The sequence below is a fragment of the Solanum tuberosum genome, unplaced genomic scaffold (assembly GCF_000226075.1).
Source record: "Solanum tuberosum cultivar DM 1-3 516 R44 unplaced genomic scaffold, SolTub_3.0 scf00040, whole genome shotgun sequence".
Lineage (NCBI taxonomy): Eukaryota > Viridiplantae > Streptophyta > Magnoliopsida > Solanales > Solanaceae > Solanum > Solanum tuberosum.
Window position 1 is genome coordinate 514,061 of NW_006238964.1, and position 14,863 is coordinate 528,923.

Genomic DNA, 14,863 nt, shown 5'->3' on the forward strand with positions numbered 1-14,863 from the left:
AACCTCTGGTGCCGCTACGGCAGGCTGACCCTGCGGCGCTGGAGCTGGTGCTGCTGGGACTGGTGCTGGGGCTGCTGGGACTGGTGCTGGTGCTTGTCGTATCTCCCCAATAGCTGCTAGTATCTGAGTCAGCAGAGCATGAAGATCAGGAGCTGCAGCTACAGCTGGTGCAGGTGGTGTTTTGGAGCTTATGAACCTTGAACGATCATTTTCGATCAAAAGTTCAAGAAGATGACATCGGAATCCAATTCTGATGATTCTATCAGCTTCGGAAGGGTCATTTTAGGCTAGTGGCATGGTCGACATGACTCTCGAGGTTTTCAGTGTGAGTCGGTGCGATTAGGCGTTTTAGCCTTTGAAATTTGGCTTAAGTTTGACTTTGGTCAACATTCTGAGTAAACGCGTTCGGATGAGAATTCCGTCAGCGTGGTTAGCTCCGGAATGTCGAGTTTGGTCTAGATTGACCCTTCTTTTGTGTCTGGAGGTTTTTGATATCTTTCCGAGCCCTTTTGTGGGTTTTGACTTAAAATGACTTTTGAAAGTGGGACCCACTTTTTATTGAGATGACCTTTAATGGAAATTTCGACTGCGCCGTTGAGTCTGGAATGTCGAATTTGGTATGGTTGCATATCTCGTTTGCGTGCACGGGGTTCCGAACGAGTTCGGAGCACCCCGTCGGAGTTTTTAGTTTTTGAAAAAGTTGCAAAAAATCTGCTATTTATTGCAGATATACCAGCCAATTTTCCAAAACTTCGAGACTCTGCCTGCAGGCCCGGGTGCTCCACCCCTGGCCGCGCCACCTCGCGAGCGAGCCATCCTGCGAAAGAGTGAAGCAAGTGAGATTTCCAGAAACCAATAAGACACATGCTCTACGAAAGCGAAACAAAAGAGGAAATTTTCCTAAGGACATCCTGTAGCCTCCCGAAGATAAGTTACGGACGTCTCCGCACCGATCCGCAGGACACTACTAGACGTTAGTTCTGTACAAGTGAGACCGATAAACCTGGGGCTCTGATACCAACTGTTGTCCATTTCTAATTTTTGAGAAAATTTGGGTTTTAGTTGCATGTTGATATTGTGTTGTTCCCGAGCCCCGAATTGTGTCCCATTTTGGGACATGAGCTGGGGGAACTGGTTAGGACCCACTTTTGGGGTTAATTCTGGAATTTCCTGCGCGGGTCCCACTTTCCCCGTTTTGACCCCAAAATTGACCCGTCTCTGTTTGTTGTGATTTTGGTGTCTAAACGATCGTATTAACGTTGTGACTCTATTTTTGATAGCGGGGCAGCGTTTAAAGGACGTTCGAAAAGGGAAAGCTCCGGAGAAGTAATTTTGGAGCGCGTGTGATCGGCCTGCAGGTAGGCTACGGTTTCTCTCTATTAGATTGAGCTCGAGAATGTGAATGCACGTTGATTAGTTGGGATTTGGGTTGGGTAGTTATTGAATCTTGCATAGGTGTTAAGAAATCATGTTTTCGGCCTATTTCGGAAATTATCGAGTAACTGTGAGCATGCTTTGTGTTATTAATGGACCCTCCTCGCTATGTGGAGTGCTTTCATGCTTAATTCTTGTCTATTTGAAACATTTGGGCCTTAGTTTAGGTTTGACTAGGGCTTGCCTTAGAAATACATGATTCGGATCCGATAGGCCTTAGTTTTGCCCCGACGTCGCTCGGCCGGCTTAAATCCCTGTAGACTGGTGTAGCAGACTTGAGTCTGATAGTTTGGGCCTTAGTTAGGCGATACTCTTTGTCCGGCTATAGTTATCCTTATTTTCCCCGATGTTACGGCTTCACGAGTTACATCAGCAACACTAGTTCTACTTCGCGATTTGAATTTGGTTCCAAGGACTTTCATTGATTGGCTATGTGTGGACGGCGTTTCACGGACATTTATGAGTATGGATCGATTGGGACTCTTTCAACAGCTACGTTGGCACCTTTATAGAGCATCCGGTTAGAGTTCCGGACTCTATTCCCCAGATACTTATATAGAGCATCCGGTTAGAGTTCTGACCTCTTATACTTGTTACTTGTGATTGGTTACTTAGGTACTTTTGGTGAGCATCCGGTTCGAGGTCCGGCCTCCGTACTGTCAGATTTTACTAATTAGGGTTGAGGTTCTGATTCGTGTTCTTCGTTCTTGGGTTCTTTTATGCAATTCTCTTTAGTTATAGTTATTTTGTGTACTCGTCGGGCTTATGGGGTTCCGTTCGGGTTTTTATTTAACTTGCGCACGAGTGTACCTTCTGGGCTTATGGGGGCCCAGTTAGGTGTAGTTAGCTTATAGATTACTTTAGTTAGTTCTTTGTACACTCGTGTGCATTTCTTTGTTAGTTAGATTTTAGTTCTTGACTTCGGTTTGTGTTATTCCTTCTTTTCATATTGCCTTTACTTTTCAAGTTCAGTCGGCCTATGATGCCTACTGGGTACCGGTTGTTTTGGTACTCATGCTACGCTCTGCATCTATTTCGTGATGCAAGTCTGGGCACTAGTAGCCAGCGTTGATCGAGCTTGGAGCAGACTGATCCGGAGACGGGAGTGAGCACACGACGTTTTGTACTATTTCAGTCTCCATCTGTATATATAGACTTGTCTTTTACCTTTCGAGACAGTCCAGTCTCTGTTGTCCACTTTTGGGACTTGTACTCATTTTGTTAGTAGCTCTGCACTAGTGACTTCCAGGTTCTGGGAGGGATCTTTATTTGTATATATGTTTTTGGTTTGCTTCCGCCTGTTTATATTGTTATTTGCCTACTCTTGTTTAGTTTCTACCCTCAGACCCATTACTTGTTCCAGGTTAGAGGTTGGCTTACCTACTGGTGGGTTATAGTAGGTGCTATCATGACTTGAGAAATCGGGTCGTGACAGTAGTCAAGTTTTCTCATGTCAAATATACATATAATGTTCTAGAGGCTTGAAAAAAAATGAAAAATATGACTTTATGCTAGAAAACAAATAGGGTGTGGAAGGTTGTGATAATACGGAAGCTCTCTAAGTATATTGATTCTGAATTTTTTTGAGGTGATTGACGTCTCTATTTATTTTGCCACCTAATTCATATGTTTTTTACCTTTCAGTTTTTTAGCCTCTAAATGTGATCATATTTCTTGGTATTTTGAAGTAAATGCAAGTGGCTATGACGTTTGTTGTTCTTTGAGATCAGTGCAATGTAGTCTTGTTATGTTAGATGTGATTCACTATTAATTCATCAATCCATCCATTCCTCATTTAAATTGACTGGATTTTTCCGTCATTCATTTGAAATCAGTGAAATGCGGTGTTGAAACTACTGTATGCTACAATGTGCTTCTTTGTTGAGTTGTCAATCAGTCCCTTGTTGTTATTGACATAAAGCTTAGTAATTTCTTCTCACTAAAATTACAGTTATTTTACGTTTTGCTTTTGAATTTGGGAAGTTTTAGTTGATGGTATCTTTCTTTGAGTATTTTATCTAAATATTATTGTATCCTTTGGTGAATAATTCTCATCAACTTCAGCATATTCTACAGGATTTTTTGGTTTAATTGACATTCTCTCTTTGTTTTATAGTGCGGATTCTATAGAACAAGCTATCCAGATCCTTGATCAAATTCCTTGTAGAGCAACAGGTGCATACAGTCACAGTCAGGTGACTATATCTTCTATTGTATTATCCTAGTTTTGTATACCAGTATAATCATAAAATTTATTGTTGTGTTTTGCTAAATGTAGGGTATCAAAGGATTACGTGATAAAATTGCATCTGGTATCGAAGTTCGTGATGGTTTCCCTGCTGATCCAAATGATATCTTCTTGACTGATGGTGCAAGCCCAGCAGTAAATTCTATGGATCTCCAAGTTATTCATACAACTTTGACAGAAGTAATTGAATGAAATAGCAAGATGTTGACAGTTTCTGTTCATTCATCTTCTATTCAGGTTCATATGATGATGCAGTTGCTCATCGGGTCAGAGAATGATGGAATCCTCTGTCCCATCCCCCAATATCCTCTTTATTCTGCTTCAATTACCCTTCATGGTGGCACTCATGTACGTGTTTTTGCTTCTATTTAAGTTTATTAATGTTACTTGAGTAGTTATCTTTGAATCAGATTCTTTAATAAAAACTTAGTTTAATCTACTTACTTTTGGAAAAGATTATTTTTACCCCTTGGATTATTGAGAAGTCCTCAAAAGAGTCAGTGGCACATATTGTGGATAATGGGGCCACCCATCTAACCTCCTCCGCTTAAATACCAGTCTGCCGTAAGAGATTGTTGTAAACAATTATTAAAGAAATATCTGACCTGATTAAAGTTACTCTTCCATTGAACAGATAAAATACAAATGTTTGTGATTGTTGGCTTTTTGGTGTAATCTTCAAGATGTAAAGGATAAACATTGCATGCTAGATTTTATATATACTTTACACGAGTAGGTTTTTGTGCCGTGGAGTCCTCTCTTCTTTTTCCCTTTGGTATGAGGGATTCCTAGACAGTATATTGCCTTTGCACCTTTTCAGTGCTAGGCTGCTTTGTTAATAATATACTGCGTACTTAACTTTTCAAAAAGAAAAAAAAATATGTTTCAGGTAATTCATGCAGAAGCCTCTAATGTATATTTTTATTTGGTGCTAGATTTCTTATTATCTTGATGAAGAAACAGGTTGGGCACTTGAGATCTCAGAGCTTGAGAATCAGCTAAAAACTGCAAGATCCAGGGGTGTTAACGTTAAGGCTTTGGTTGTGATCAATCCAGGCAACCCAACTGGGCGGGTAATGGTTTATACGATTTTTGAAGCTCATAGCCATCTCTTTTTATTTGTATGGACAACGTGATTTACTTCATTTGATGAGAGCATACAGTGATGGTACATGTGGTCCTCCCTTTCCTACAAATATGTAAGAATCTTTACATGTGGTATGATTAGTTCTCTGTGTATGTAGGTTCTTGCTGAGGCCAACCAACAGGAAATTGTGGAATTCTGCTGGAAAGAAGGCCTTGTTCTTCTGGCTGATGAAGTGAGTTAATTCTCCTTTAGATGCTTCTTTGCTTGATTCTGACAAATTCTCTTGCTTCTTTGGAAATATGATCACCAGTAATTCTGCAGGTTAACAGTCTTTTTATTTCTGAATGTTCTGAGATTAATTTTCAACATTGTAAGAAAAAGGGCAGCCTGGTGGACTAAGCTCCTGCTATGCGTGGGGAAGGGCTGGACGAAAATGGTCTATTGTAACATTGTAAGCACTCTCATATTTTGTGGAACCTGTGCAGGTGTATCAGGAAAATGTTTATGCACCTGACAAGCAGTTCCACTCATTTAAGAAAATATCCCGCTCTATGGGATTTGGAGAAAAGGACATCTCTTTAGTTTCTTTTCACTCTGCCTCAAAAGGTAGATACAACTGCATCCATCTCTCCCTCTCTGGTTGGTTGTCTTTCTATTCTGTTTGTCTGGATGTTAGGAAGTTGTGGCGAAGAAGGGGGTAAGGTGCGGTATTTCATTTTTACAAATACCTCTGAATTGTTTATTGCTGTCGCTAACTTTTCTTTCTGGTTTTAGGATACTATGGCGAGTGTGGAAAGCGAGGAGGCTACATGGAGTTCACTGGATTTAGTCCTGAGATAAGGGAACAGATATACAAAGTGGCATCTGTCAATCTTTGTTCCAACATTTCTGGTCAGATTCTTGCAAGCCTCATCATGATCCCTCCAAAGGTTGGTAATGCCATGTCCAAAAGGAGTGAAATGGATATTGAGGATTCATATAGCCGACCCCAACAAGTTTGGGTTTGAGGCGGAGTTGTTAAGAAGGAGTGGGGTCTCCACCCTCAATTCAATATTTGGGAATTAGCGGTTATTGCATTCCCAGAATGTTACCTCAATGATTTTCTGGCTTATTTGGTCTAGTAGAATCCGAGTCATTCATATAGTAGTAATTTTGGTATGAGGGTAATAACATTGCATGAGATGGAGTGGTCATGTCCTATATCGACCTCCAGATGCATCAGTCCAGACTCTGGAGTTGTGAAACCATGATGATTGAATGTGTTAATAAGAGGATGAGATAGACCTAAAATCATACGGGTAACTGTTTTTTCGCTAGGCTTTTGAGGAGGAAGAAGAGAGAAAGAAAAGGGGAAGGATTATATCAGAGAAGGCCAAGTCCTCAGACTCGGAGGGAATGTTTCCCCTTATCCTGGATAAGAATTCTCCCATTGCCCAAGTCCTCAGAAGGGAATTTATGATCCCTTATCCTGGATAATAATCCCCCATTGCCTAAAATTCCCAAATGAGTGTTGTGGGTTCATCCTAAATCTGGTGATCTCATGGTCTAAATGTCGAATTAGTTTGATAAAGTAATTGCTTCAATGAGTTAAGATTGCTGGAGCATTTTGTCAAATTTTGTAGGTATCACACTTTTTTATGTGGGAAGATAAAATTAGATGTCACTACGGCGGACATGAATTCAGCTCTGATTGTGAACTGTAAACTTTGAAGCTTTGATGTGAGGCCCCTTTGTCTGTGTTATAGATGCCTAACTATCAGCACTGCTCTGTTGATTTATTCAGGTGGGCGATGAGTCATACGAGTCTTTTTCTGCTGAGAAAGAAGCAATACTCTCATCATTGGCAAGGCGTGCAAAGGTCAGTAGAATTAGCATATAAGACTGGGATTGACACTAGTTTATTTTGCTGAAGTTGTTTTACGATCATGAACCTTAGATTTGAATAGTAGAGGTGCTCAAAATAGTAAGCAAAGATGTCTAAAATTTTCTCCTAGAAAAGTTGTCCCAGACGTTTTTTTTGCTTAATTTTCATTTCAGCTTTCCAAAAATGGTGTCGGATTTTTTTTTTCATTAGAGTTCCATGTAAGCTTCCTTTTGGTGAATTTCCAATTGATGCAGTTTCTGAAACCGACTACTTCGTCAACAGATACTGGAAGACGCATTCAATAGTTTGGAGGGAGTCACATGCTATAATGCAGAAGGTGCATTGTATTCATTTCCACGTATTAACTTACCTGACAAAGCAATAAAAGCAGCAGAAGAAGCTAAAACTGCACCAGATGCCTTTTATGCTTGGCGTCTCCTTAATGCCACTGGAATTGTCATTGTCTTAGGCTCTGGATTTGGCCAGGTGATTGTTATATTTTTTGCCCACTCGCTTCCTCATTCCACTTATATATATTGTTACTGATATCGTCAAGCCATACTCTGTCAATATGGTCTGTAACTGTTATCGCTCATTTAAAAAAAAATGTAGATGGCTTTCACCGGGAACATTGAACATTAATAAGCATTTCCCGAACACTTTGAATCTCTCTACCTCAAAAGAATTTAATTAATTGGAAAGAAAAATTGGGCAATTAATTAGATTTTTGGTGCAAAAGCAGCACACCTTACAAGTAGAGAAGAAGAAAACTGTTGATTGCATGTGTTGAGAACTAGGGGGGATTTTTCGATACTTGTGTTTCTTTAGAATTGTTGGATTCGACTAAATTTGTATTTACTTGTTGCTTCTATGAAGCGTCCTGGAACGTGGCATTTTAGGTGCACAATATTACCGCAAGAAGAGAAGATACCAGCTATTGTATCTCGTTTTACACAATTCCATAAGCAGTTCATGGATGAATTTCGCGGCTAAAGTATGTGGGCATTCTATTTTAAAGAATTTTGAATAAGAACATCTGGTAAGCTTTGTTTTATTTTTCATCTTCACTAAAACAAATCATACTTCAGTAGTGAAAAGTGAAAACTGGTACGATTTTATTCTTATTTGTATTTGACCTGATATCTATTTTTCTCCTCCTAGATGATCAATGTGATGTAAATTTGTAACTATTCTCTGATCTACTTAAATAAGAATTTCCTCCTTGAATATGTTGCATATCTAAATTCTAGTCTAGACGTGAATATATATGAATTCCTTGGAGAATTAAATTATTCAAAATAAATTTATCAACACCTTAGAATCGACTTAAAAAACTAACTTGCTTTAGTAGATGTTTTCAAAACGAAATGGTCACTTAAATTGGTAAGTAATAGGAGTAATACGTCAACTTTAAATAAAACTCAATAATGATTTTCTATTTAGATAATATTATTATGAAACCTCAATAAAGAGGCGTGCTAACTTTGAAAAAGAAATTTAAAAGATATTGAAAGTACAATTTATGTGTGCGCGAGAAGAATTAAAGGTAAATTACGTTTTATGTGTAGCGTAAAGGTAGTGTCTTTTATGTTTGTCTTATTATTAGGCTAAGATTCACATAGCAATGGCTAGTATTTGATTTTGAAAAAAAAAGATCAGATCATTTGGAGGCTCGAATTATTTTTCTACCCTAGAGGTTAGTGTCCGCTTGTACTTGTACGCCAGCAGCTTTAAAAAAGGCAATTCAAAAGTGAAATTAAATCAAACTAGTATTAAATATTCCGTATGTTTTAGTTTGTTTGATTTAATTTATACAGAGAGAAAGTAAAAAAGATTATTGGATCTTGTAGTTAAGATTAGAATATCTTAACTATAAGAAAAAGAAAAAAGGAATTGAGAGGAGAGAGTAAGATTCACTTGCAGATCAGAAAAATTGGTCTTTTACCTAGTGAATAAAGAAAATCTGTAATGATACTGTGGTGTATCCAGCAGAAATCTATCAAGCTATACTTCTTTTCAGTTTTCTTGTTTTGGGGCCTCTCTTTTTCCTCAATGTAGAGCTTGTCAGATAGACCTCATATGGATGTGTTTTGTCTTCATGTCTAATTTGGAAACCATGCAGACCAAGAATCCCAAAAAGCCCTTGTCACAGCTAAGGCCTTTTCCTATCAACACATTAAAATATTTGAAAATCCTTATGTAGTAAGCATTTTTTTTAAAATTTAGTGGTGTCATGTTATGCATTAGTGCAATACCCTTTGGGAAGTTTTAATAAGAGAAATTAACAATCTAAATCCCAAGTAGCTCTTCGTTTGAACTGCAATCTCAGTGCTGCTTTCATTGATAATTGAAGGCAAGGTACAATTATTGCAGCTTATAATGAGAAGCTATGCCCAGGTAGCAGTTGAAGGTGGTCCCAGGACATTTAAGATCAAATCAAACTTATGATTACAATAAAAGTTAAAATCTAAATTAACAACAAGCACAACTGACAAACAATCAACATCTTGTATTTCATTTTCCAGCTAAGACATAGAATCTGCTAGTTTGAACAGTCTGATTACTGGAGGCCTTAATTCTACTACCTCGGAAAACTGTGGTACTATTCAAGACAAAGGATCTTCAGATTTTGCAATATCAAGCAAAAATGTTGTACTTGTTGCACCCCCAACTTTGATGAGTAGATGCATTGATAATCCAGATTAAAGAGCGGAGAACACAAAGTATCACTTTTTTGCAAGTTTGTGTTTGCTAAATGAACTATCACCAACTATTCATTAAAGTGCACCTCAAAGCCGACAAAACCATTATCTCAATTTGTGAACATTCCATTTTGTAAAAATTTACTGGGATTCTCACAGTGAGGCCACATTATAGGATATGTAGTAACGAATTTTTCATCATAGTGTCAAAGCTCATAATGTCATCGTTTCATACAATCAGTTAGACTCGCCTACTAGAACTTCACAGTATGATGTGTTGGCCCGTAAAAGTGTTGCATTAAGATTTTTTTTTCTGAGTAATAACTCAATTGGAATACAGAATGAATCTCACTGAACATTGGTGCTCGATTCGAATTAAATAAGATGGTTTCGGCATGGCAAACACCCACAGGAAGATTGGGCAGATAGATGTGAGTTTTGCCTTGTCAACATCATCTTCCGTGATTGATCAGCCACTTTTTCTATTTGGTCCTTGTGTTGTAGTTGAGCTGTAGTTCTCCATTCTTCAGCTTTTCTGTGAACTATCGCCATCCTTTTCATTAACTTCTCTTCCAGATTTGATCTCATCTTCTGGATTTTCACCTGAACAGAAGCAAATGCTATGCCATAAGAGGATTGTAGTCATAGGAGTCCTTAAACCCTTGAGCCCGTGGTCTAACGGAAACAATCTCTCTATTTTTTTGAGGAAGTTAAGGTCTACGTACACTCCTCACTTTGTGGGACCACACTGAGTGTGGAGTTGTTGTATAAGAATCCTTAACATAACTTATGTTTGTAGTGTCTGATGGCACAAGTTAAATTTGGCCATTTATAATTTTCTTAGGAACAAAAAGGAGGGGGGGAGTCGGACACACCAATTTCAAAGGAATTTTATTACTGCATGCAGCTGTTGTGCCCATCTTCACATGGGTTTGCAACTTCCAGAAAGAATTTGTCATGCATGTAAATATAATAATGCATTAATATTGACTAATCTGCTATCATCGCATGTGAAAAGATAAAATATATAAGCAGTACATAGGGGGAAGAGGAGGAAACATGTTGGACCACAATGGAAGAGTACTGAGTGGCTCTATGTAGATCAATACTATATACAAGACTGAGAAATTTTTCCCCAGCCAGTCAACATTGCACAGCTACTCTGTATTTAGTTATATTCCTTTGACACCCATCATGGAAACATGCTAAAGAGCGTAATCAAGGAAAAGGATCGACAGAGTTTTAGACTGACTAACTTCTAAAGAGGTGCGTATACTACTTTAGGCAAATCTCACATCAAAAAGGGAGCAAAGTGAGGTTTTACATAAGACCAGAGCACAGTTCAGGTGGTACGCTTGGCGTAGCACAAATAACAAATTTGTGAGGCTTGTTAGGCCAAAACAGACAGTAGCGTAATATGGATTTTATGGCCTGGAGACAATTCTTAGGATATGAAAGGTAATGAAAACAGCTCTAGCATTGAAATCCTACTGCCCAAAAGTTAAAAGAAGGGATAAAATAAAATACCTCAAGTTTTTTGGATTGAGCTTCTGCTTTTGCATTTTGGAGGTTTATCCAAGCCTGAATTTTTGCTTCTTCTCTTTGGTACCTACAACTCAAAATAAAAGTTAAGACTAATAAGCTCCAAGTACACATGAAAATATTAATGAACAGTGCAAAAGCCACTGACCTGAGACAGCATTTGTTCTTCTCTTCTTCTTCCCACGAACGTGTTTTGGACTCCGAGACGCTCTTTCTACACTCATTATTTATCTCAAAATGTCTCAAACTCTTCGATACATCCTCCTCTTCTTCTTCCCTCGAACTCCAATTGGTTGTAACAGAATCAAATTGTGTCCCAAACTGCAATTTTGCTAGATGGCACTCCTGAAGTTGCATGATATCAACTGTGCTATCGGAACCTGAACTAGGTAAGGCCAATGGTCCAGATCTGTCCGCGGGGGTATTGTGTCGAGCAGGCGATGGGCTCTTGAATGGAGTATGGCATCTTGAAGTAGTAGAGCTGCCAATTGGGGTCATTTCTGTCCCAATATCTCTGTGTTTAATCTCATGAATTGCCTCCATTGTTGCCTCTTTCATTGATTTTCCTGCCGCGTTTCCAAACAAAAATCCTTCTTTTGTAGGTTCTAAGCACCTAGATTTGGGATAAATAGATTCCACTTCATCTGTGAACTTATCTGCAGTTACAATAAAACTGGTATTCCTTCAACATCCACCATAACATTCATAAAGTTGTTCCTTTTTATCAGTTTTAGATTTTACCAAAATTAGAGCTAGAACCTAAAAAGATATAATGCACATTGCTGTGTAGCATGCAGGGGGCAGATATACATATATTCTAACAAAACCAAGTTTATACCCAAGACCTTTTGTTCAACTGTACTTTTACTTTTGACTCCCAGCATAGATATATATGTGAGAATTCACTAAAATTTCAATCCAGAACCCAATATTTAACATGTACAATTAGGTCAGTGCTAATGCCCTTAAAGATTGAAACTTCTATCAAGTTTAAATCTTGAACTGTAATTGATAAAGCTAAGGGTAAAAACAAGCTCCTTTTTTTTTACCTTTTAGAAAAACATCAGTTGCAGCAAAAACAGTGTTGGCAGCTCCAGCAGAAATATGGTGATGGTGTAAAGGTAAAGACACCTGAAAATCTGAAGCTACTTTAGATACCTTTTCATCTGTAACTCTGTTTTTTTCTGCAAAGACATTTTCAGTTTCTTTAAGCTTGAACCCATTGCACTGCTTTAACAATTTTGAGGATTCTAATGCTGGCTTTAAGCCATTATTACTATTATGATGAGAAGCAGGGGAATCTTGAATAGAACTTCCATTAACAAGCCATTTCTCTGCATCATCCCACTTAGAAGGGAAATTTTTTCTTGAAAAATTCCCAACACTGAAACTGAAAATGGGTCGACCCGGTGTTGATGGAGCATCCATATTCCTCCTTGTCACTGAACTTACTCCTTCTTTCCTTAAAAACCCTGCTCCATTGCTTGCTGTTGGCAATGACTTCACAAAATCAGATGTCTCCTTTAGATTAAGTTTGCAAAGCGGGTCAGGGAAACTATCCAAGAATGGGTTCTCATTTTTCCCTTCTAATGTTGCTTCCTGTCAATAACAAAATCAAGAATCATCAGCAAAAAAAAGAAACCCCATTTACATAATATCATTCAAGAAACATAAAAGAACAATCTTGAAACATTTACCCCTTGAGGTGGAGGTTCACAGTAGTTAGCACTTGCAAGATCCATATATAAATGCAGTAAGATTTTTGGAGGAATTTTTACATGTTAAAGAAAAGTTTAGTTTAGGTGAAGTAGAGAACAGTAATAACACATGCCAATGCAGAAGGAAGCAGGAGGTTCATCAGAAGAACTGTTGAATATTAGGTAAGTATTAGAAGAACATGCATTGGAGTGGTAAGCAGGAGGACAAAGACCATATACAAAAATGATGAGTTTCAGGCCCTGTGTTGAAGAGCTGAAGGGAAAATGAAACAACAGTGTTTATAGTCCTTCCTGGTTTGGTACTGGACTAGTGAGGACTAGGAAGAAAACAAACAAAAAACTTGTACTTGTAAAAAAAAAACTCATGGAGGTGTGTGATGCTTTGGGAGACGAGAAAAGTTCGTCAAAGTAATAAAATGGATGGATTATCAAATCATGGATTATTTTTTAGTATGATTTACCATAGGTTATATGCACCCTTTAAACATTTTTTAATGCGAGGTTTGGTTGCTCGGTAGAGTTATGCAGATATATAGTAACGTATGAATTAATTATGAGTAATTTATGTATTTTTATATATATGTATGATGTATCAGTTATGCATAAATTAGTTAACTATGTTTTAGTTTTATATGTAATAGTTATGTGAATTTTTAAATTGCAAACTAAACACTATTAATTTTATATATGAATAATTTACTTCCAAATCAACTATCAAACATAATATATCTATACAATATTTAATATCTACATAACTCATATCTAAACCAACTCCCTAGCGACCTATTAATATAAAATAATGTAGCAAGTTAGTCCGTATGTCTCAACTACTGTAACATACTTTTTATTTTTAACATGTTAAAAGAGTGACCTTTATTTTGTTTTTTGTTTAATGTTACTCTATAGAGATGATTTATGATTTGTTTTAGACTGCAATTTTTTTAAAAAAAATAATCTTAAATACTGAGTAGACTACGTAAATTGCAACGGAGATAATATCAGTTTTACCAAATTACCTATTATTGCTTTTCATAATAATTTTTTTTGCATACCAATGCTTAGAACTTGCATCCAATTTTTGAAGTTGTTAACTTTTTTTTATATATTTGAATAATATAAGTAATATTTATACCGTCATACCATCAAAAAGAAAAAAACATGAGCAACAACTTCAGATTACAATGGATATTTTATAACTCCATTATGTAATAATGTAAGAAGATGGGAAACGTCTTTTAAGGTTATTGATAATGTTATTATTAAAGCACTAAACTGTGTTGTAGGGTGGGCTCATGCTCCTAAGACTGAATAATTAAAGGTTAAAAAAAAATACTCCTAGTAAAGTGTTTTGTTACCGTAGTGCAAAGCAAAACTTTTTGTCTCTCTTATTAGGTGTTAATGTTAACATAATTAATCCAACTGTTAGTACTATTAAAACACAGTAAGGTACTGTTTTAGTAAACCAAAAAATTGAAAGGAATGTCGGGGCCCTTCCTTGGGATTTTGTCACCACGTACTACGTCATCCCCTATTTAGCATGAGCTGCTCCTCTATTTCTATGTTTCGAAACAAAATAATAATGGATTGGGTTAAATTTGAACGGGTTAAAATGAAATGAATTGAGATAATAAATAGGCGGATGTTAAATGATTTGAATGTTACTTGAGCTGATGAGTTTTCTTATATTGATCAGTTTGGATTATATATTAACTTAACTTTTAAATAAATTGAGTTGAACAAATTATTAAAGTAAATTGAGTAATAAATGGACGGGTTGAGCAACTATTGCTTTTATAGGCATAGTTGTCACTCTTACGGGTTGTTTAGTTTGAAGTCAATTTATGTTGAGATTAATTATGTTAAGATTAAATTATTTTGGTATTATTTTATATTGACTGATTGATTTGTTGTATTAAAACTAACATACTTTTGCATAATTTCTAAGAAGTTGTTTATTTATAAAAATATCTTCTACCTTATTTAGTGGAAAAGAGGTTGGATGGACCGCTAAGGCTTTTTATTTATAAATTCCAGTTTTTACGGAGTGTTACTAGTACATGATTTTTTTTCTAATCTGATAGTTAAACTTGAAATTATATATAGGTCCAACACGTTTCCTCTTTCAACAAGAAAATACTTGTGAGGTAACGTAAAGGATTGTATTGGCTTCTGATTGTATGAGAAGCCACAAAAGATTAATAAAATGCTTTATTAAAATTATAGTAGTGCTAATAGAGTTGATTCATACTGAATTTTTACATTTGACTT

At 36.9% G+C, this 14,863-nt stretch overlaps 2 protein-coding genes across 4 annotated transcripts in view; one reads left to right on the forward strand and one right to left on the reverse strand.

The window, feature by feature from the left end:
• The window catches only part of LOC102588758 (alanine aminotransferase 2-like), an 18,615-nt gene extending 10,792 nt beyond the window's left edge, over positions 1 to 7,823 (forward strand). The window contains exons 6-15 of one of the 3 annotated variants that reach the window (XM_015306729.1): positions 3,551 to 3,629; positions 3,713 to 3,838; positions 3,920 to 4,030; positions 4,618 to 4,755; positions 4,927 to 5,001; positions 5,255 to 5,375; positions 5,544 to 5,698; positions 6,553 to 6,627; positions 6,916 to 7,119; positions 7,510 to 7,823. In XM_015306729.1, the coding sequence (XP_015162215.1) occupies positions 3,551 to 3,629; positions 3,713 to 3,838; positions 3,920 to 4,030; positions 4,618 to 4,755; positions 4,927 to 5,001; positions 5,255 to 5,375; positions 5,544 to 5,698; positions 6,553 to 6,627; positions 6,916 to 7,119; positions 7,510 to 7,626 (1,201 nt within the window). In that variant the 3' untranslated portion in view covers positions 7,627 to 7,823. The remainder of the gene's footprint in view (positions 1 to 3,550; positions 3,630 to 3,712; positions 3,839 to 3,919; positions 4,031 to 4,617; positions 4,756 to 4,926; positions 5,002 to 5,254; positions 5,376 to 5,543; positions 5,699 to 6,552; positions 6,628 to 6,915; positions 7,120 to 7,509) is intronic. The other 2 variants (XM_006342836.2, XM_015306728.1) reach the window with 2 other exon arrangements.
• A 1,131-nt stretch (positions 7,824 to 8,954) lies between these two features.
• Positions 8,955 to 13,083, reverse strand: LOC102606270 (uncharacterized). The gene is made up of 5 exons (XM_006343060.2): positions 12,575 to 13,083; positions 11,927 to 12,476; positions 11,026 to 11,533; positions 10,863 to 10,944; positions 8,955 to 9,938 (listed from the first exon to the last, which is right to left on the reverse strand). Exons 1-5 carry the CDS (start codon positions 12,617 to 12,619, stop codon positions 9,711 to 9,713), a joined length of 1,413 nt encoding a protein of 470 aa, XP_006343122.1. The 5' UTR covers positions 12,620 to 13,083; the 3' UTR covers positions 8,955 to 9,710.
• Positions 13,084 to 14,863: the final 1,780 nt, after the last annotated feature.

Bases quoted from the DNA above. Each gene is read 5' to 3' on its own strand.
- LOC102606270 (XM_006343060.2), bottom strand. From the start codon at position 12,619: ATGGATCTTGCAAGTGCTAACTACTGTGAACCTCCACCTCAAGGG. The intron at 12,477-12,574 runs GTAAATGTTTCA...TGTTATTGACAG, and splicing joins GTGAACCTCCACCTCAAGGG to GAAGCAACATTAGAAGGGAA. The intron at 9,939-10,862 runs GTATTTTATTTT...GCTTCTGTTCAG, and splicing joins CTCAATCCAAAAAACTTGAG to GTGAAAATCCAGAAGATGAG.